At 37.9% G+C, this 23,915-nt stretch overlaps 1 protein-coding gene across 2 annotated transcripts; it reads left to right on the top strand.

The window, feature by feature from the left end:
• The first annotated feature begins 800 nt into the window (after window positions 1-800).
• PRMT10 (protein arginine methyltransferase 10) lies at window positions 801-22,398 on the top strand. 2 transcript variants are annotated; one of them, XR_002280534.2, is made up of 7 exons: window positions 801-1,025; window positions 2,115-2,307; window positions 2,476-2,581; window positions 10,743-10,932; window positions 20,636-20,893; window positions 21,662-21,745; window positions 21,965-22,398. XR_002280534.2 is itself a non-coding variant. In XM_006841855.4 (7 exons), exons 1-7 carry the CDS (start codon window positions 816-818, stop codon window positions 22,139-22,141), a joined length of 1,146 nt encoding a protein of 381 aa, XP_006841918.1. In that variant the 5' UTR covers window positions 801-815; the 3' UTR covers window positions 22,142-22,398. The 2 variants fall into 2 exon arrangements, 1 of the variants encoding a protein (XP_006841918.1); XM_006841855.4 differs by having other exon boundaries at window positions 20,636-20,821.
• Window positions 22,399-23,915: the final 1,517 nt, after the last annotated feature.

Raw genomic sequence — 23,915 nt, 5'->3', positions numbered from 1 at the left:
TTCCAACTTCAAATCACGCTTCTTATTAAATTTTTGAGATGCACTTTACTTCTATAGTATAAGATTGCAACCTTATATAAACTTTTGCCTTCAGCATTTTACATACTTGTCACTATTTCCACTCATGATCATGGGCCTTTTGATGAGTATTTCAAATTAAATCAAATAAAAAATAGTAGGAGTAAAATGATAAATAGTTCACCCCTCAGTATTTTAATAAGGGAGAGGTTTGTACCCCTCTAATTTTAGAGACTAAAGTTTTGGTGTCAGAAACCTTATAATATAGATTGACGATCTATTTTTATCCAAACTTATGCAATTTAAAATTTTAAAAATAGTAAAGATCCAGCTAAAAACTTAAACATCTAATTTTTTTTTAAAAGAGTGTTATAAAATGCATTATTTTTATAACCTAAAGTTCTTTTTTTTTCATTTCCGCACATATTAAAAGCAACATCACTAGGAAGGTTGAGCAAGATGACTAGGAAGGTTCTGCATTATCGAAACACTCTCTTCTACATAAGGTACACCTTCCTTGAATAGTATACGCCTGTAAGGCATATAAACTTTTCCCTTTTAGTAAACCTCTCTTCCTCTTCCCATCGCCTCAGTCTCGCCATCCACCCTCTGCTTCACCTCACCCTTGGCCCGTAACAAAACTACTTCTCTTCTCTCTCTCTAAAACCACACATCCTCTTAAAACTTTCTCGTCAGCCCTAAACCTAAACCCTTATCGTAGACCCCAGGTTCTCTCATTCTCTCTATCTATCTTTCTCTCTCCCGAAAACCAAAACCTTGAGCTTGGTGTGTGCCTAATGGGGAGCTCCGAAAATTGTAATGGCTCCTTTCACCATGAGTCAGGGCCCAGAGCTCCAAGTTATGGCGTCGAGAAGGGAGTCGACTTTGCCAACTACTTTTGCACTTACTCCTATCTCTACCATCAGAAGGAAATGCTCTCTGATCGTGTTCGCATGGACGCCTATTACAAATCCATCTTCAGAAACAGGGATCACTTTGAAGGAAAGGTAATTTCTTTCTCTCTCTTCCTCCTTCTCTCTCGATCCCATTGCGTTCTGCTGGAAACAGCATTTCTCTCTCCTTGTTGGTTCTCTCTGTGATTTCATGTTTTCAATGAGTTTTACATTTTTTATTGGGATTATGGGTGTTTTTCTATCTTGTCCATATACTTAAATGCGTTTTCCTCTTTTTGGGTTCCTCAATGCTTTCATATCTTTAAAAGAAATTAGAATATCGGTTAAAGATTTTTCTTTTCTCCCCATTTTCTGGTATAATGAAGGAAGGTTGCTCATATCTCAGCTTGTATCTTGAATGTTTGATGCATGTAGTTGTTAATATTCATAGTTTGAGGTATACGAGAGGTTTTGTGGGGAAATGCCTTGGGACGTGGATGTTTAAATGATGATGTCAACTATGTCTAAATATTGCAAAAATCAACACTTGCGAAATCCATATTCATCAATTTTTCTTCTGTTTTCAAAGGTGATGCCATCAATGGATAGGATAGAACAGGTGGTTATCGATGTGTTTGTGGGTAAAATAGGTGGGGTGAAGACTTACTAATTAAACATTTGCAGATTTTGGTTTGGTGATGATTGGACTAGGTGTTGCAGTTTTTTTTTTTCCTTCTTTTCTTTTTGTTTGTATTACAGTTCCCTAAACAGTAAATAGAAAGCTCATATAAATGAAAAGAAGATTTGCTTTAGAGCAATGCCGGACAAAGTAGAAGGAGATGGAACCAAGAATTGTAGAGAAAAACAAATGTTACGATGAACTTTATGTGCATAGTACGATTCGAGGTCAAGAATTATAACAGTGGTTTTTGAAATATGTAAAGTTGTTTTGGCAATTTTCAATAAGAGCAAAAAGTGGGCTCCACATGATGATCTTTATTGTCTATGAATGTTTTTCCATCTCTTGTCTCTTAAAATATATTTTGGTTAATTTCTAGGAAAGTGGCTCTCAATTTTACCATTTTATTTATTTATATTTATGGGAAGAGCTTTCTTATCTTATATGTTTTTCATTTCCATAAATTCAACTTGTATTTAGTAATCTAAAACGTTTTTATATCTCATAAGTTGTATTTGGCAAAGATTGTTTTGGATGTAGGCACCGGAAGTGGAATACTAGCAATCTGGTCTGCACAAGCTGGAGCAAAAAAGGTGTATGCTGTTGAAGCAACCAAAATGTCTGAACATGCTCGTGCACTTGTAAAAGCAAATCATGTCGAGGACATTGTTGAGGTTATTGAGGGTTCCATGGAGGATGTAACTTTGCCAGAGAAAGGTGAATTACTACTATACAAAACTTATCTTTCTTTTCATAGCTATCCTATTTATGCTAATTGTTTGAGGTTCAACTAATGGATTTCTTTCCTTGAGGTTGTCTTTGCCAATGGTGCCATTATGCAAGAAATCCAAGGTTGTTTAATAATTTTGGTTTTCTTTTGGGCAGTTGACATCATTATCTCAGAATGGATGGGTTATTTTCTATTACGCGAATCTATGTTTGATTCGGTGATTTGTGCCCGTGACCGCTGGCTAAAATCAACTGGAATAATGTATGTTGTTTACTTGGCTGCTTTATTTATTTTCTCTACTATCAGAGAGTAATTGTTAAAAAAAAAAAATGTTTAAATATCTACCACGTTAGTATCAAAAAAACAATAAAAACAAATATCTACCATGTTTCTTTTATAAAATTGTCTGCATCATGTGATATATCATGTATGGATAAGATCGTTTTGGTATTATAGGAAAGAAAAAGCATGCTTACCATTTTTAGTCAGCTTTAGTAGGTCATAGTCGTATGAGCCACATATATATATGTGAAGGTCACTTTCTCAGTTATTGCTTAACTAAAAGTGGTAAATTTCACATTATCTGGTGTGGAATTAGCTGAAATGTCATTTGGGATGTGAAGGATATAGGTATTCTATACAAATCATTAACCCATATTATTTTAAACTCAGTTTTTCTTCATAAGGGTATTTTTATCTTCAATACTATCGCATCTATATATTGGCTCTCTGTCCCCAATTCAAGCAATGAGTCAGTTATTGCTCTCTCTCATTGCTTAGAACTTATTTTATATTGTATCTTCGGAGCCATTGAAATGCCAGCTTCCATGACCGTTATCCTTTGTTAGGTAATGTATTCAAGTCTAGGTTTGCAAAGAGTATTTAAATCTGCCGACCTGAGCTCTGTATTTCTGGCTTTCATACTTTATCACTTTTAAATGTACATGGGACCATCTTTTCAAGAGCTAAGGGACTTTATTCTGCTCCTTAGTCCCAATTTCCAAATGACATTAGGTTTGAAGGTTGTTTGGGCAGATACAACTTGTGCCTCTGCTGGTTGGAACTTGTGAACCTTTTTGGCTATGAAACAACTGGAATTCTTTTTCCTTTGTGGAGTAAGAGCTGATACTACAATTTTTTTACGAGTTGTGGAGATTAGATGTTCATTCATGCTGTCCTCTTTAGACATCTTAGTGAATGAAAGATGAATTTTGAAGTGTCAATGTATTGATAATAGGTTGCGGGCATGGGTTTCATGAGCCTAGGAGATACTCTTGAAGAAAGAATGTGTAAAACTTAAAAGCTTTCATTCAAAGCATATAGAGAGGCCTGGACCAAATGTGGATATTCGTTGTTTTGTATGGATATGTCTGCGTGGATTAATGGGCAAGTTGAACTTCAATATATTCTTCGGTTAATGTTCTTATTAACATTATTTATTTTAGGGTTGTTGACATTTTTTTGTAGGTTAATGGTGCAACTTATTGATTGTTTGATGGGAAGATGGAAATTTATGGTGTCTAAATTTGTTGTTAGTTGTCTATGACGATGCTTCAAATTGTGGCGACTACAACCGCTATTGGTCATTGATCACCCAGATTTGTTCGAAACATCATTTTTTTACTGCTTACTTCATTGACCTTTAGAGAAAGTTAGTTAGATGATTGCGGTAATATGAGTGATGGGATAAAGCAAAATAATTTATTTTGTTTCTAATGCTTTCTACTATTCTCTTGATAAAAAATTTTCAATTTTATGAGGAACTTTACATATAAAGGTTGCCATTGAGGGGCGATGTTATAAGGCTTGCTACTTCATTTCTTATTATAAAAAAATCATATCATACAAATCAGTGAGTCAAGACTTGTTGAATATGACTCGGACTCGCTCGAGTTACTCAAAGTTGCCTAGTGGCAGGCTGCCTAGGAATACTCCATCAGACTGGGTGAGGATGGACCTGCCTAGGCAATGTGGACTGCTTTTTTCTAAACTCATTTGATTTCACATTTATGCAAGCCACAAGTTCTGTATAGTGCTGATGTCGAATGGCACCATACAACTACAGATGTATTTTTCCATTTTGGAGGGGATCAGAATCCTCTTTTCATCAAATCAATGACATTATGTTGGTGGTAAATGCTCTATCTTTTGCCACCTCCCACTTGACCATGTTTGCATTAGCACAGTCATGTAAAAAGCCACAACAAGCAGTGTTTTATATTCTATTTGGAAAGTCGTCCGAACTCCTTTCCATCCTTATTTTATGTAGTGAAATGGAGTGCGACATGACATGCATTTGCATCCTTTGCGTGTGATGCTCCCAAATGCAACATTAGTTTTTTTTAAGAATTGAATTAAGTTGGGAGCCTGTAGAATCTGCCTATTTGGTACCAATTCTACATAGATGTTTTATGTCTTTTTTTATTAATGTTTAGGTTATAAACATTTCATAATACAATATAAGAAACATCGTACTATATCATTTGTATGGGGAAAAAAAATAATGTGGAGTGATTTTTATATATTTTTTTTTGAAAAAGTGAAGTGTATACAGGTGTTAAATAAAGGTGTGGTTTCTATAAGGTTGCAACCTTAAACAATCCAATTAAGGTGCACCTCCAAATTTTATCATAACATGTAATTTTGGTGTAAAAAATTCTTAGGATTTTCTCAAAATCTATTTTCATATCTAATTATAAAATTTTAAACTCCAAAAATAGTTAAAATCAAGTAGATCTATAAACATATGAAAATCTGGAAAACGGATAGTCTAGATAAGCTGTTGCAAAATGAACAATTTTTGGGACTCAAAATCTTTCTTTTTTCATATTCATACATGTCAATGTCGAGATGATCAATTAGAGGGCTTTTTAACATTAAAACAACCTTTTCCAATGGATTTTTGAGGTGCATTTGTAAATCTACATTTTAAGGTTGCAACCTTATATAAACTTTTTCCTTAAATAAAAGCAAGGGGATAATAAATACCCTCAAGTAGTTGGTTTAAGATTGGCATCCATTTGACCAAGCAAGGGGATAAAAAACACCCTTAAGTAGTACGTTTAAGATTGGCATCCAGCAGGTCAAGTGCTCTCAATATACTGTGATTTTTATATAGTGAATATTGGCCCAAAAGATGGTTGTTCTTTTATATGCTCTGTGATGGAGGGCAGGGTTCGTTCTTTCCACTTTGAATATTATTCTATCTTTTTCATCCCAAATTGATTAGGTGGTAGCAAGGACGGAGGCTGTCCATGGGGTGTCTAGGGTGGAGTACATGGGAGAAGAAATTGGTAGGTTGAATTAGTCATGACCCATGACCATTGGGATGAAGAGGTGTTTGTGGGTTTCCTATAGGCTTGCTTGCAAAGCGTGCATCTGTTTGGGAGAGAGTCCCTTTCTTTGCGAGCGGGTCCATTGTTAATTTATTAGAGATCGCTAACTTGTTAAGGTCTTGTACACTTGGGGGGATGGTTCAAGTCAAACTTTGTTGTGGAAAATGTGGGGTTTTGTTGTATCTTGGAAAGTGAGGTAGAAAGAGGAGACTGAGAAAATGGCTGATTGGGCAGGGGTTTAGATGACTTTGTCCTGTCCAAATCCTGGAAAGGACTACAGGGCTTACAAGAGGTTTAGGAGGTCCTTAGTTTCTTGGTTGTTGTGCAATCTTTTGAAACTAGGTTTCCAAAGGGGTCATCACTAGTATTCTCATAGAAATGTGCCACTATTCTTTGCTTTGCTGTGACTTTGGACAGACTTGGCTAGCAGGCCCGGAGGGATTGGTTGGCAATCCAAGTGTGTGATAAAAAATGCAACTTGTTCCCATCATGAATTTTGAATATGACACTTTCCAAGAAATCACCTTGACTTTCAAGGAAGCTCTTCCAGGTTACAGAGAAATTGGGGTGACAATTCCCTTAGGAAACCAACATGGGGGCTGTGTGCCATATCTATGACATTTGACAGTGAGCCAAAGTTGATTGGTTTGGGTTGAGAATATCGACCACCATTTGCCCAAGAGGGTGATGTTTGACTTTTCATATACCCAAGCTGCCCTCTATTTTATATGAGCCACTTGCTTCCTGGTGACTAAGTGTATTTCCTGGTTGTACTGGATCCTACCCACGATATAGTTGCATGAGGCGTTCCAAGTTGGTAGATACATTGGCCGGCATGTGGACGAGGGACAAAAGGAAAATGGATATTTTTGGTAGGGTGTCCTTTATGAGGGTGATCTTTCCCCTAACGAAAGATATTTGCCTCTTGAAGCTGCAAGTTGTCTTTAAAAATTTTCGATGATTGGGTCCCATAGGCATTTTTGAGGTTTCCCAAGGCAAGAAGACGCAGATATTTCAATGGGAGCTTATTAGTTCCACAATCAAGTCACACAAAATATTCTTCAAGGGATTATAAGCTGATCAACATCCCCATCATTATTTTGAATTTGGACATGTTACTTTCATTTCAATGGCCACTTCAAAGCATCCGAGAAATAGACATGGGAAATCAACTTCTTCAAGGTCTTGTGTGCGTATTGTTGATGGCATATTTCATGGCCATTTCTTGAGGGTCTGAAGCCAGTTTGGACTTGTCTTTGGAATAACTTGGATATGAATCTATTGGATACTTCTCCCATGATGACAAAAAGGAAGAGCGTGAGAGGGTCTCCTTGCCGAGGGCCTCTAGAGGGTCGACAAACAACTGCGAGGAGTGCCACTTATGAGATCAAGACAGGAGGTTGAAGAGATATACATCCTTTTATGTGCATGTTCCACTTTGCACCAAATCCCATCTTCCTAAGTACTTCCTTCATCTAGAAAGGTCAATCCACATTATAGTGGGCTTTCTCCCAATCTGGTTTTAGGATAAGTCTAGGGCTTTCCATGATGCCAAGAGTGGATCATCTCATGCACAATGAGGGCTCCATCTAGGATTCGCCTGTTGTTGACGAGGTCAGATTGGTTTGGGGAGATGACATGGTCAAGGACTTCCTATGGTCTAGGTTACTAGTTTGTATGAAGATAGGTTTGGGGAGATGACATGGTCAAGGACTTCCTATGGTCTAGGTTACTAGTTTTTATGAAGAATTGAGCATACTAATGGGTCAGAAGTCCTTGGTTTTCTTCTACACCTTTGATTTTTGGAATTAGGGCAATGAAAGAAGCATTCATAACCTTGTACACTTCACTCTCAGGTGAATCTTGTTAAAGAAAGCAAGCACATCAGGTGCCAAGATATCTCAAAGTTTGTTGAATACTGCAAGCGAAAAGCCATCCGGCATAAGAGCTTTATACAGATCCAGGTTGGTGATGGCATGCATGACTTCATCTTTTGTGAAGGGTTGTTCAAGTCATAAGGCCTGTTACCATGGGACCCTGAGGAAGCATAGGTTGACCATATGTTGGTTGGGATATGGTGCTAGTGGGGAAAATGTTTCGGAAAAAGGAGACAATGGTATTGAAAATTTTAGTGGGTTCTTGGCAGGTGGTATTACCCACCTTGAATTGGCTTTGTGCCTACAATTAGTGATTCTATGGAAAAAGTCTATGTTCCTATCCCATGCTTTCAGCTATTTAATTCTAGACTGGGATGCTAGAAGGTTTCTTAATTTTTTTAAACAATGAAGCATTTGGATTTGATCTTCTGCCTTCCATTTTGTTTTGGCTGAGAGAGCTTTTGGATTCTTCCAAGTGGTTGAGGTTATCAATTTCAGTTAGGAAGGATTCCTTGGTGAAGTTGAAGTTTCCTGTTAGGTTGCAGATCTAGTGTTTAACAACTATTTTAGTAACTCCAGTTTTTTTTGAAGTTTGAATTCCCTCTAGCCATGCTTTGTGAAAGAGGACCACCAGTGGTGTTCCATGCTTTCAAAATATGGTTATTTGAGCCAGCATAACTGGACGTGAAAAGTTTTTAGGTCTGAGTGGCTTGATAGGGTATATCAAGAAGGATAGATTTGTGGTTGGATGTGGGTATGGCTATATTCGAAATGAATCTATTGGAGAGAATTAGGTGTGACACCAATAGGCGATAAAATGATAGAGAGTAGACTTAGGTGGGCTGACCATATGTGGTGCCGATCAAGTACAACACCTGTTAGGAGGTGTGAGTTAGTTCAAGTGGAAGGATTGAGAGGGACAAGGGGTAGACCCAAAAGGACGTGGTTAGAAGTAGTCAGAGAGGATATGGGGACTTATGGCCTCATTAAGGATAAGGCCTTTAATCGAGTAGAATGAAAAACCAAGATTCATGTTGCTGACCCCAATTAATTGGGAAAAGGCTAAAATGATGATGATGATGTGGGTATGGCTATGGTGAAGGAGTGGGTCTCCAGGAAAAAGCCATTAGGGAACCTACGTAATTCAACAATCCTTGTGACCTATATGATTGAACAAGGTGTAAAGGAGCCACTGACAGGCATGTCTATGAGGTGATTTTTGAAAATGAAGTTTGAGAAACTTGCCATGCTTGCTGTGATTCTCCCATTTGTATTGGTTTTGTAGGACCACCTGGTAACATTATAGCCTCCCCCATTGACCTAAGGTTGGGAGGATAGGCGGCAATATTGTCTAGTTTTTTCCTAAAAGAATCCCTCAACTAAGGTCTATGGGGCTCATACATTGCAGTGAGTTCCATTTGAAATTATATGAGTTTCTAAACAGGCTTTTAGACATTGAGAAAGAGTGGATGCTAGCCTAAGAGCAAGTGGCTGGAAGGATTGTAGATGCCCCAAATGCCACCTAAGGGCCCTTGAGCCTCCAAGCTTTCCCATTGGCAAGGCCTTCTCCTCCACACTTTCAAACTAAGAGCAGTGTGGAGTCGGAGGTCTTAGTTTCGAGTATGGCTGGGATCTTTAGGGAGTGGTCAATGAAATAGTTTAGGTCTGCTTCCGTTTTATGTGAGTCCTTGGCCTCTGATGTTCCAAACTAGGACTCTCATGGTTATAGAGTTGGAGGACGTGGAGGCTCAGTACCTAATGGGCATCTGAGGAGTTGGTTTTTATGGTTGAGATGGACAGGGCTGGGTGGGGGAAACCCTTTGGAGCAATTGATATTTGAAGAGAGGTTTATGAAAAGTTTAGGTCTGCTTTGGTTTTACGTGAGTCTCTGGCCTCTGGTGTTCCAAACTAGCACTTTTATGGTTATAGAGTTCGAGGAAGAGGAGGCTCGGTTACTAATGGACATCTCGGGAGTTGGTTGTTAGGGTTTAGGGGGACATGGTTGGCAGGGGTGACCCTTTGTCATTATTGATATTTCTAGAGAAGTTTATGAGTTCTCATTCCTTCTGGTTTTACCTGTGGTGTGGGTTTTCTCGGAATTGGTTTGCTTTTTCCCTGGTTCAAGTCCATTGGGGGCCCATCATTTAGAAACCCCACTGTGTGTCCAGGTTGATGCATTCTATCTCTACACTGTCCACATCAAGATTCTACTATGGACCTCCTCCTACTTCTTTTGACATGGTTATTTGGCTCAGTGAAGGAGGAGAGAAGTCTTTCATTAACTATGAGAAATGGGTGGTGGTGGGAGGTGGGGGATTGGCTGAGATAAGGTGTGCAGGTGGCGAACATTGGGGGTTCAGGAGAAATAATGTACAGGGTGGGATCATTTTGGAGGGTGCTGGGCGGATTGGGTGGGTGAGGTTTGGAGTGGAATTACGTTAGATGGGAACATGGGGTGGATTGGTGATGGATAGGGTGGTTCTTCAAGATCGTGAGTGGTAAGGAGAGGGAGAGAGAGAAGAGGAGAGGATCTGTGGCAGTCAGATTAATGATTTCTGAGAAAGTGATGAGTGGGCTTGGCAAGTTGCTTAAGGGAGATATGAAAGGGTAAGAAAGGCTGCCACCCTGTGGGGCATTGGGATGGGGGGCACTAGGATGGGCATGAGGGGGAGGGAGTGCAAGTAATTTATAATTTATAATGGTATTTAGTACATTCTGGATTTCAGAACTTAGTGCTTGCGTGTCAGTCTAAATAGCATTGAATAGTTAATCCGACATGCAGGTAAATTGAGTTCAAGTCTTTAGTGTTGTGACCTCGAATTTCATAGGTAAATTTATCAGTGAATGGGCAAACCTTGTCCTTTATGAACAATAAGTGTGGGTGTTATGTGTGCATGCTGGGGACAGATTACACTGAATGGCAATTGGAATTAATTATGATGGGGTAGGCTAACATAATGTGTTTTTAGATATATCACATTTGGATAGACCGATTTTTTTCCAGGCTAAGTATTTTAATGTGAAACTTCTTACCATTTTTGCCCATGTTTGTGATTTCTTTACTGTTGACCATGCATCATGGATTATTATGATTGAGATATATTTCAGTAGAGATCTATTGAAGAATTTTTGTTCTTATATATGTCTAGTTCATAAGAATGCTCCTTTTAATTCCTATATTGTCATCATTGGATATCCTGGCTGTGTCAGGTATCCAAGTCATGCACGCATGTGGGTAGCACCTATCAGATCAGGTTTGGTGGAGCAGAAGCAGAGTGATTATGATTCTGCAATGTCTGATTGGTTCAATTTTGTAACTGATACAGATGCCTATTATGGGGTCGACATGAGTGTTTTAACAAAGCCTTTCCGCAAAGAGCAAAATAAATACTATCTGCAAGTTAGTACAAAATTTTAACAGTCACTACATCTGAATCATTATTATTTCTAAAATGTTTATTTCTACGTGTTATTACACCATGATGAAAAGAGGGATATTTTATGCTGTTTGTGTTTATAGTCCTGTGAAGCATAAAGTTTCTCCCTATGCTTAAAGTTTTTACACCTTTTAGAATGCATTGCACATTTACTTTCGTAAGGAAAAGGCCTATGGATATGCATAGTAGTTGTGATTTCTTTCTCGTGATTGCATTCTTTCTTGACTGACTTCTTGTCCATTTTCTTTTTTTATTACCACAATGTTATTGATTGATAACCGAAATGAAGCTTTGTTAAGTGACTAAGTCTTTTCTACATGTTATCATATGGATTACGAGAGGTTGTTGCAAGATCTGGATATATCTTATATTCTGGAAAACTTGTATTATTGAAGTGCAAAGGATAAAGGTAAAGCAGGGAAATCATTTACGGCGTCATCTTGGTTACTGCTTTCATCTAGTAGAGATGAAAAACTGCATATCGAGGATGGGACATGTTGAAGTTTAAAGTTAAGCGAGCATCTAGACATGTTTGCCTTTTCACTTGGATGTGCTTACATTATGGCTTCATGAGTCACCTGCATTACATGTCGTTCTAGATACCATTAAAGAACTGCAAACATTTATTGAATTCAATCATTAAAAAAAAAAATAATAACAAGGACACGGTGCCAGGCCTAGAGTGACAAGTGACTTGTGGTTCCATCTCAGGCTAAGTTGCTGTCTTTTTGGCATTTGGTTTGTGGGTTGAATGTGAAAGAAGGGAAACAAGTGGGTTCTCTGTGACCTGACCACCTTAATGGTGGTTTTGATTTATTACCGGCAATAACATGTTTCAGTTTTCTATAAATGGTGTGACCAACTGATTATTGTTGGTTATTCTTTTAAGGGGATACAAAAACCTAGTGATGAGACATTTTTTTCAGGCCAGTTGATGACAATAAAGCATCTGCTTTTGTATATAAATCCTGTACCAACCCTAATCTATTTTAATGGATATAATGACTGTATAGTCCTATCAAGAAAATGGACTAAATGGACTAAATTGATGATTGATATTAGATGAGATGCATGCGGTTTAATAGCGTCATATTACTGGTTATGTATATGATGCGTTCTGTGCGCATTGTCCTGGGCTCCTAGCATATTAGTACCAGTATCAATTCCAATTTCCATTCCCATGTCGCGTACAATTCCTAGCAACTATGGCTTGAAATGCCATGACCTATGAAATAGGATCCTATGGTGGAATTCAGGACAAAGCACAGGGCGCTTTTTATATTGTTTAAGCTGTAGTAATGGAAGTGATGCTGCACCTCCTCTGATAAATTCAAGGGTGGAAGGGCCTCATATGTGCTTTGATTATGGTATTTTATACTAGTAGTGTGACTCGTCCATCCTGCTGTGACTCATCATCTATTCCTAAGGATATTTTGTTGCTGTAGCTATTCTTGCCCTTACGTCAGGCTGACTCAGGATAAGTCAAATATGCAAATACATGTTTGGCTGCCTCCCGCACACACATGCATGCATGCTCACACAACCACACACGCATACAGTTAAAAATATATAATCAATCGTGCTATGCAATCCTGTGGGTCCGCACTATGTATGTGGTCTCATACAAGTCCACCGCTTTTGATTGGAGGAGGGATCCATGAAGTCTCCATAATGCCTCCAAAACATTCTCCTTCAGATAAATATTCATTTGGGGCTCCAAATCCCCTCAATTGTTGAATGGATACATTGCGAGCATTTTTGGAGCCCCCAATCGCTTTTTATTTTTATATTTTTAATTTAAAGGGAAAATTAAAACACTGGAGTGGCAAAATTTTGGTAACTTCCTGGGAAGGAAGGAGGCCCTACAAGAGACAAGAGTCTAGACCTCACAGAAGAATCTAGAGACTGTATCCCTCTAGAAAGGAATAGGAGCATAGAGGCCAAAATGGATCACCAAAATATACTGAAACATGAAAAGATCTTCGGTCGCCAAAGATCTAGGGTCAAATGGCTGAAAGAGGGTGACAAATATATAACCTTCTTCTATAAAATCTGTGACTCTTGCTGAAGCTCACTGCGACCACCATCCTTCAGATCAAAATGGGCAATATGATATATGATGAGCCTAATTGGATCGATAGGGTTGTAACCCCATATTTTGAGAATCTCTTCTCTACTCACTACCAGGCTAGATCTAGGATTTCTATATTTAATTCATTCTTTTTATAGGGGGAGGGCCAAGTGGTGAACAAGCCCTTATAATGAATGTGAGATTCGTAGGGAAGTGGCAAAACTTGGCCAAGATGAGTTCTCAGGCCCAGACCGTTTCCCAATAGCCCCAATGACACTAGATATCCTTCCTTTCTACTCGGAGTTTTATCATGGAGGGATCATTCGTATGGGGATGAAGTCAACCTTCATTGCTCTGGTGCCTAAGCTGGAGGGAGCAAAGTAGCTGAAAGATTTCAAGCCAATAAGCCTTCTCAATAGTTCATACAAAATTCTGTACGAAAGCTCTGGCTTCCCCTGTGTTAAATCCTGAATCTCCCAATCCAAGGTGCCTCTTTCCAAGTTCGGCAAAGCTTGTTTAGAGCTCTGATTGCCCATGAGTTTGTCATGCCAGCTGCCATTCAAAAGTCCCTGATCCGGTCCTAAAAGGTGAAAGATGATATCGACTGGGCTGTTCTTGACCAGTTGTTACACTGACTGGGTTTGGAAGTAAATTTAGGTCCTGGATCAGGGGTTCCATAGTCTTTCTGTTCTTGTTAGTGACTGCCCCCTGGGATTCTTGCCCTCCTCAAAAGGTTTTTGTCAAGGAGACCTCTGTCACCTATTGTTTTCAGGGTAGAGGTTTTTAGTAAAACTATCACAAGACTGTTTGATCACAGTCTACTCCAAGTTTTCAGATCCTCTAGGCAGAGGCCATCTGTCCTCCACCTGCACTGTGCGAATGACACCTTAGTCTTCTGCACATCCAACTCTTAGCAGGTTGGCAACTTATGGTTGTTCCTTGGTGTTTTGAAGTTTCATAGGCCTTAAGATAGCTCTGGTGACAACTAAACTCATAGGGGTTGATGTTAGGCCTAAAACCGCATTGGAGTTGGTCAAAAACAGTGTTAAAAAATTCGGCCGCCTGGCTGCCTAGGTGGCTGAAGGCCTTTCCTGCCTGTTTAAGGGCCTAGGTAGGGTGCCTAGGCGTTTTGTACGTGGGTGCTTGCCTAGGCTCCCAGTGCCCTTTGGTGAAAGGGGGGAAATATGCCCTCCACCAAGGGCAAACAAATGTCATTCTCCCCCCTCGAAGAGGGGAGGAAGGGTTTAGGGGGGGCTTGTAAGCCCCCAAAACCTACTTTCCTTACATTTGAGAGAGAAAAACTCCCCTAAATTTTTGAGTTTTTTTGAAGATTAAAAATTTGCTCGAAGTTTTTGATTTCTTGCAAAGTTGAAAAGTAATTAACCCGATACTTTTTGTGGGTTGATTTTGTTGTGAAAGAAGACTTTTGGCTTTCACTCTGATGATAATGGCATGGAATCATCATCATCAGAAGGTGGCTTTGGTGGTGGTGGCGGCAAGTCCTTGTTGGTAGTGATGATGAAACTCAATTACCAATCCGAGTCATGATCACATCTGATGTAATTTTGGGAGTATGGAGTTGGACTTTTTTTTCGTTTTCTTTGTTTCACTTGGCTATGATGAATTGATGTTGTGTATTGTTAATTTTGGAAAGTGGGTATTGGCTTATATTGGCCATCTTTCTTTCTTTCTTTCTTTATGTATATCGGGGATTTTGATAATGTGTTTTACTGGATTTTGATACTAGTAACCGGAAGCACATAATCACGAGTGGCTAGAAAATTCCTATGGTAGGAAGCTTCATCTGTAGTTCAATACATTGCATAAAGTAGGACTCGTGATTACTGCATTCTAGGAATCTCACCCCACAAGCTGGAACCGCATCGGAAATCATCATAGGCTCTGAAGTATCCATATCCAAGAATCCTTACTATTGGAATTGATGTATTGAATACGCTTAGCCAAGGCTCCCTGGTATTGGATTTGAGGTCCTCGACAGTCTCCTAGTATTGAAATCGCTGTATTGAGTGGCCTGAGTCACAGTTCCCCCATAGGTATTCGAGTCAAGGTCGCATGCCCTTAAAACTAGATTTGACGTCATTGAGTTCTAGATTGTATAAATAAAGTAAAAATACTTGATTTATTAATAATAAAGTTTTAAAAACATGATAATTGTTTTGGGTTTTCAGAATTTAGGAATGATGTGAAGTAGATTTTTTTGACACCCATAGAGCTTTTATACACCAATCATATATTAATCTTAATAGTAGATTTTAAATAACAAATTATTTCACTTCTTTGGTAGGGGAAGTCATGTTTGTGTTTACGAGACATACAAATATTGACGTATATATAATTGGAAATGAGATTTTATTTTTGAAATGTATACTTCGAAAATGAGATTTATCGAATATGGATTCCACATAACTCAGATCAATATTCTTAAAAATGAGATTCCATGTCGATCGCATCACAGTTTTTTGCACATATGAACTAGGTATTTGATGCTATGGAATCTGAGTTCCAAAAAAACCAGATCGAGATTCTGTAAAGGTGGAATCGAGATTTTTAACTTTAAGGAATCGGTTACCATGACGATTTGTTGATCAAATCACCGAATCAAGATTCTGAAGCAGAATTGTCATTTGTGGTGGAAGATTCTGGCGACCATATTTTAGTCTGAAAAGGTCTAGGGGCCTAGGTAAAGGTTTTACACACTACTACTTGGTAAATGGTGGTGGCACTTTGCTAACCAAGAATCTAACTGTGGCAGCAAGTGCTCCAACACATGTATGGTTACCCAAGGGATCAGCCAATACTCGTGCCTCTGGTCTATTTTACTAGTTAGATTTTGTTCAAGGCTAAAACTAGGATCCTGATCAGACTGTGGAAGGATCTTTCGGTCTGGGAGTCTAATTTGGAATTGCTCTTTCCAGGTTTTTATAGTCTCTTGCCATGACCGATGTCACTGGGGCTTACTCTTATGAAGTTATAGGAGATCAGAGGATCTGGGTCCCCAGGTTCAGTAGGAACATGACCTTGAAATACCAGACCTAGTGGCTTTGCCGGATCTTTTTAAAAACACACTATATCCCATGAATTGGTAGAGATAAGATAATATGGACACTGCCTCCTCTGGCTGTTTTTTCTGTCTCCCCTCTCTACCACCCCCCGACTGAAGCAGAATAACCCTGATTTAAGTATGGCATGGTTATGCCCCAAACAGTTCAACTTTTCACTGCATACTTTTCACCCCTGCACCTATCCTTGGTACGTTCATGTTGGTGCACCTCCATTCTAGCTACGATTTGAGCATCTGGTTGGAGAGCAATGGATGGATATTTTGAGAGCCAAGAATCTCGAATAGATGGGGTCCAGGTTGGAATCATATCAACCATGGTGTCTTTGTGAAATTGGGAAGACATTCTAGCAATGTTTCAAAGAACTGTCCGCCACGTGCCTAGGCACCGAAGGCCCTATGGACGGCACTTCTAGGCCTAGGCGGCCCGTTCTGGGTTGATGTACCTGGGCCCTAGGCGGGGGCCCAAGGACGTGGGTGTTTTTTTATTTTATTTTTAAAAGATTTAAAGGGATAATTTTGACCCTTCAAAAAGGTTTAAATAGGTTATGAGCGGTATTTTCAGCCCTCTAAGTTAAAAGAACAATTCCATAAACCTTCAATCACGTAGCTATACCTATTTTTGAGAATCAATAGAATTTTTGGTTGTTTGAAGAAGCTTCCTAAACTTTTTCACTTATTATGGAATATGAAAAGTTGGAGGCTTTTACTAATACATATTCTATTAGAGTTTTAAATTTTGTATGGTTTGAATTTTTAAATTTTGAATAAGTTTATTCTCAACATGCGATATGTCATATCAGTGTTTTAAAATGCAGCCGCATTGTCGCGTATGCGGCCGCATCAGGCAATTTGCGCTAGGCACCGTGTCAAAATTGACTGCATATGCGGTTTAGAGAGTTGCGTCTGCATATGCGGCGCAACTCTCTGCATCAGAGCCATATAGTGCATACATCAGGTCTCATAATGTTTTACAATTTTTTTCAAAACGGTACCCCTCAAGGATGGATAAAATGGCCTTTTTGACTTTCGAAATTTGGGGGAAAGGGTTTGAGGGGGCTATTAAACCCCCCAAACAACAATTTTCAGCCATAATTGTGGATGTTTTGTGATCAATTGGATCAAAAGAAAAATTTGGGCGGAAATTTTTTTCGTTGAAGTTCTTCAATTTGTGCATTTGTTGATACTTGGTTGCTGAGAAAGTTTGGGCGGAAATTGGGTGTTGATTTGGGGAAGTTTAGGCGAACTTGTGACGACAAATCGAGGATTTTAAGGGCTGTGAAGAAATCGACACTTGCTTCAACATGACTTGATAAATGATGATGATTGTATTGACTCTTCTAGAGCTTGACTTTATAACTCTTTAATCTTTATGGACTTTTGTTTGTAGTATTTTTTAACTTCAAAGTTTGTGGTTGTAGATTTGTGCTTATGGTTGTTGATTGTTGAATGTTTTATGAAGCTAGTTTCAAGTTTTTAATTTCTATCAGGGGATAGTGGATACAAAATCTCCGGCAGCTAATACTTTTGGAATTAATGAATACCTACGGTCACATATATCACCTGCATATTTCTTTTCTATGGATTACCCTATGTTTTTAAATATTTTAGAATTTTTCTATATTTATTGACTGCATTGCCGCGATGCACTCGCATCCGGACCGCATCGTTCCCCCATCGCTTTCTGCCGTATCCCGTAGTTTAAAACACTGTCATATGTTTGTATATGAAAAAACACTGTTTAAAACTCAGTGCACCGATCTGGAATCAGGCAATCTGGATCGGGAATTGGTTGAGCCGTTTCGGATTTGTATTGCAGGCCCCACAATGCAATGAATGCCCCCAGGCTGGGCATTGCCAGTCAAGTACGAGCTATTCATAACATCTGCCTTACTTCTTTTAAAGAGCTTTATGCTTACAAAAATCAACGATGTGGGACAATTACTTCATGCGGGGAGCAAAGAGAGAGAATTAATTACAATGCAACGAATGGTAGGTTAATGAAATTACTTACAATGCAACGAATGCCTTAGGCTTTAAGGCAAGCAACGCAAATTAATTAAGTGATACAATTAAATTTGTTGGCTAATATTAGGCTAATTAAATTTGTTAGCATAGCATATGGTATGCTAATTGAATTTGTCACCATATGCACATAAACTAATTAAATGACTAATATAAAAACTATATGGTAAGTTTTGTTACCATATTAAAATTAATTAAATGACTAATATGAAAACTATATGGTAGGTTTTGTTACCATATTATTATTATTATTTTTTGCAGATGTTGTGGATGTAATTAAATTTGTCACAACTTAAATTAATTAAATGACTAAATATGGAGACAATATGGTAGGTTTTGTTACCATATATGTATTTTTTTTGCAGCTGCTGTGCGTGTTGCCGAGAGGCAATTTTTTTTAAAATTTTGATATCTTAATTTTTCATTTTTTAAGGTAAAAATATTTTTTTGAATTTCTTTTAATGTTGGGGTTTTTTTTTTGTTTTTACTCATATAATATGGAAGCTTTTTCTAATAATTTTTTAATTACATTTATTATAAAATTATAATTAATAATTATACATAGATAATTAAATCTTATATTTTATTTATTCTTTGATTTACATTATAAGTTATGTAATGTATTATTTTTCTTATAGTTGTAAATAAATTTTTTTTTTTAAATTAGATGATATTATAAGACATTTTAGATTTATTCTTATTTGCATAGTAAAATAATTAAAAAATATAAACCAACAATTTCAATTTGAGTATATAATATTGCAGTTAATTATATAATTTTGGATGAGTAAAGTGAATTAATAATGTTTGATACTTTGATGTGATACTAATTCCACTTTATATGAGAAATTTATTTTTTTAATTTTATAATATGGAAGTGTTTTCTAATAGTTTTAAATTATTTTGATGTAATATTATATTAATAATAATAATAATATAGACATCCAGACCGGAAAACGTCTCAGTATTCACCTATTTTTACAAAGTAATTTAAGTATATAAGTACCACTCTTAACTTCTTTGAGAAACTAAAAGAACACTAGTTTTAGAGATTTATAGTGATTTTTTGAAAACATTTTGGGACAAAAATTGCCGATTCGGATGATTCTTCGATCCGATCAACCGATTCCCCAATCTGACACGGGTATGGGTGTGACCGATTCGAATCACCGATCCGTTTTTTTAAACCTTGTGAAAAAGTATGTTACAATATCGATTCCCCAATCCGACACGGGTATGGGTGTGACCGATTCGAATCACCGATCCGTTTTTTTAAACCTTGTGAAAAAGTATGTTACAATATTTTCAAATGCAATAAATTTCAAAAGTGACACAAATATATGTATATATATTGTATATCTATAGAATTTGTAGTATAGGGCGCCTGCCTAGGTGTTGGGTGCTGGGTGCCAGGCTGTTTGCCTAGGGGCTGCCGAACATTTTTTGAAACATTGCATTCTAGACGCCTGACTGATGATTCTCTCAAGATCAAACCATTGGTTTCTACCTGATCCCATTATCATCAAATGCAAGTTTGATGCTGCTCCCTAAGAAATCTAGGACCAGCGTGTATCAGGGGCCTATTTAGAAATAGGTCGGCTCGTCTTATTACTGTTATATCCAGGTCCAATTGGTACAGCTAACACTACTTTGGTCTAGACAAAGGCCTTATTGGGAGGCCTGAAACTAGTTGACACAAGCTGGAACCACTTAATTGTTGTTGAAGGGACTCCAAGAATGTAATTGCTTGGGCAAAAAGAGCCTCCTCATGCCCCTGGAGATTGATTTCATGTAATGGTCGTATGGTAATATAATGAAACCACTTTTTTAGATAACCATGTTTGTAGCATTTCTATGACCTAAAAATTTCACGTATCCTCTCTTCATTCGAATAGTCAATTTTCAAAAAATCAATTTCAATTTTCATCTTAGATATGGGTAAAATGAGTTCCCACCAACAATGAATCTAGACCATCCATTTGGTGAATTTCAAAATATGAGGCTTTACAAACTCAAAACCATTTTTTTTCTCTTTGAACATTGTTCATCTAATGATAACAAAGCTATATAAAATTTTAAAAAGAGAAAAATCCTTCTAAGGCCTAGATCTAAGCATGATAACAAAATGGGCGGCTTATGTTAATTGGGCTAAAAAAATATTTTCTAGGGTGTGTTTTCAAATTTTGTTTTTTTATTATTGTTCATTAGAATGAAAATAGCATATATTTAAAAACTCAAGTCAAACAAATGGCATGAACATGGTTTCTGAAGATTGTTTCATTGTATTACTATACAATATTACTATACTACCATTTCATGAAATCATTTCCCTATATATATATATATATACATATATATGTGCGTATATATTTATAAATTGTGTCTGTATATATGTGCATGTGTGGATGCATGTGTGTGTGTGTGTGTGTCAATATATATATATTATATCAAATAAAATGCCTCTTTTGAACATGGCTTGTTCTTCATGCAGACGTCATTGTGGAATAATCTCCATCCCGACCAAGTCATAGGCACTCCAGCTGTCATCAAAGAAATCGATTGTCTGACTGCCACTGTAGATGATATTCGTAATGTTCAAGCAGAATTCACATCATCCATCACCATAGAGAGGAGCAGGCTTTGTGGATTTGCTGGGTGGTTTGATGTTCATTTTCTGGTAACCATTCCTGTCATGTATAAAAGGGCAAATATCAGGATGCTACGTGGAATTACTGCATAAACCATTCAGGTAGTCCTGAGATTTAAAAAATAAATAAAATAAGAACGGAACCTAACTGCTCAATTTTTCTCTTTTCTTTTTTATTTTTCTTTAGTAGCGGACAAGTGAGGGAAAAATGTAAGATGGATAGGGATAATAGACATTTAAATTTTTTTCACAAGTCTAGGAACTATCTTCATATTTCACAAGTTAGGACTACGTCCATGAGATATGAAGTTCTCCTGATCAATTTCATATTCCCTCTTTTTTTACCAAAGCAGTCGAAAAACTAGGGCTTCAACCTCCTCACCAAAGAATTGAACATATACATACTTTGGAAGATTTGGCTTTTTGTCTCTTGGGTGTTTCTGGTCTGGCTCAAATAGGGCAAGGGATGGGACCAAAAGGACATGGTTGAAAGTTATGAAAAAAGATATAGGGACTCGTGGCCTCACTGAGTCCTTGATAAAAGCACAACAGCAGACCAGGATTCGTGTAGCCTACCCCAGTTGGGAAAAGGCTTTGATGATGATGATGATGATCGTGTTTTTGGTCTCTTCGCGTAATTATTTGGCTCATTTTTTTTTCAATTTTCTAAAACTTTTTAGTACTTCCATGATAAAAACGATCAAGGTCTTTTCTTCCATGACGAAACCAAAGCATGCTCTGAACCAAACCTAACAACATTAATCCTGATTTTTTCCCTTCCTTATATAGTTGTCTTAGATTCTCTGTCGCTTCTGTGCCTTTGCCTCGACAATATCCGCTATCTTTTGTCTTTTTTGGTATGGTCCTCAGGGAAGTCCGGCCAACCCGGCGAAGAATGAGATTGAGTTGAACACGGCTCCAAGCGAAGAGGATGGTACACATTGGGGCCAACAGGTCTGTACTACTACTTCTACAAAATCAAACTACGATTACGAGTTTGGTCCCTTACATTAGAAAATTTAAAAATTTCCATCACTATTCTTAAACTGCTATTATTGGCCCTTGCCTTCTCTACTTACTGGTTATTTACTGATTATAAGACTGCTATAAAGATGTCTATGTGGTTTTTTGATCATCAATTGTTTTGTTATGAATGTGGGTCTCACTATGCAGGTATTCCTCTTACATCCATCTCCCCGTGTGAGTCATGGTGATGCCATAAAGGTATCATTTCTGATGACTCGTTCTGAAGAAAACCATCGGTTAATGAATGTCTCTCTTTCGTATGAGATGGTGCAACCCTGTGGGACGTCACACTCACGTGTAACATCAAAGTTTTATATTGAATGAAGGGTTGGAACGTAACCACGGTGACCAAAGCGTGGTTACATTACCCTGATGGTGTATAGTAGTGCACTGTGCAATACTCTTTCCTGGGTAATCTTTATAGATGGCAAGTTTGCTTGTTGGATCTTCTTGTAAGGTTTGGACAATGGGATCCTCGATTTGGAGCCATGTTATTGTGGCTAAATGCATATAAATTAATGGATTATATTATGTCTCATTCACCTTTTTGTTGGTAATTTAAGAAGCAAATAAGTTTTGAATGTGGGTGGTATGTTTTTCCTATCTGATCGCTTCCAGCTAGTCTATTGTCATGATCGTTCCGTCCACTCTTTGAATGATGGATATGTATCTTGGACACATTTTCTGGTCTGTCCACTCTTTGAATGATGGATACGTAACTTTTTGGGTGGGTCTGGGACTCATTTTCTGGGATTTTTTTTCTTCTTTTGATGAAAACATTACCTCTCTCTCTCTCTCTCTCTCTCTCTCTCTTTGGAATCCGTGGTGGCTCCTAAAAGATAACTCGAAATCTTGGTTTAATTAAATGAATGTGAAAATTTTTGGGTCATTCTTGGATGGCTAAACCGTGGCACGTGTAGTATTGAAAAATCAATGGAAAGCTTTCAGGTGTTGTTGGACTCATTTTCTGGTTAATTTCTTTTTTGCTCTCTCAAGTCCGCGGTTGCTCATAAAGGTTCACTGTGTATCTTGGGGTAACAAAATAGATGCGAACACTTCATCATTCTCGTGTGGCTAAACTGGGGCAAACATGCTATGAGCCCTTATTGTATTAAGTGACCCAAGGGAGGACATGCAGAAAGTCGGACTTAGAGCCAATTTGGGTGCATGCCCCTAGGGACATTCTGCTATCTAAATTGCAGAATAAGGCATGAAAATGTTTCCTTTTCATCCAGCTATTGCCAAATAGCGCCACTATTTGGTTGGGTTTCTACCTGAGCAGGGTTCCAAATCGACAGACACAAACACGTTGCGAAAGTATTCCAGCAGAAGTGGAGGAAAATTAATAGTAGTGGTCCGTCCTCCCTGTTGGCCCTATAAATAATTTCTTCTGTCGTGATAACTCACTTGTTTAGTATTGTGCTTTGTGCAAACCATCTGTGCATGATCAGTGGATACTTCTGTTGGACTGTTGCCTTGCTGACCTTTTATTCTATCCTTACAGGAAATAAAGGCATATTGTACTATGTCTTCCCATGCTCTTTTGTTTTAGATCAGAAGTCACAAAAGTTCACCAAGTTCTGACCTGCTTTTCATACATGAGCGACACCATCCTGGTCATGTGTTAACTGAACTGTACCAGAATTCATTGATGAGGATATGTTTCACCTTTCCAGAAAGGCTCTCCTAGAATGATCGCTTATTATTGATTACTAGGTTAATTTTTTTCCCATCTATTCCTTTTACGTGCCATATATTACTTTCTGCCCCCTGAACTGTAGTTTTCACTATTGAAGATGCTAGATGCTGAGTTATGCCTTATTCCTTGTAGCACAGAAATTATGGCAGACCGTTGCCCACACCACTTGGTGCATACAACAAATATCATGGCATGTAGGAAGTATGTACAAACAAGTGAAGACCAGATAAGGCATTTTTATTGAAGTCATTTGCAGTGATACCCATGAAGTTAAATATGGGTGGTGGAACTCCTACAAAGGGTCCTTGTGACTAGAAGGAGACTAGAAGGAGAAGAAGAAAGAAACGATGTCCCTTGTGTACTCTTAGTTGACTACCGGGGGGTAAACAATGCTTATTT

The sequence above is a fragment of the Amborella trichopoda genome, chromosome 5 (assembly GCF_054954075.1).
Source record: "Amborella trichopoda isolate Santa Cruz 75 chromosome 5, AtrichopodaSantaCruz75HAP2 v2.0, whole genome shotgun sequence".
In the NCBI taxonomy this organism is placed as follows: domain Eukaryota; kingdom Viridiplantae; phylum Streptophyta; class Magnoliopsida; order Amborellales; family Amborellaceae; genus Amborella; species Amborella trichopoda.
The sequence above is the reverse complement of the archived record's forward strand: the minus strand, read 5'-3'. Positions and strand labels throughout refer to the sequence as shown.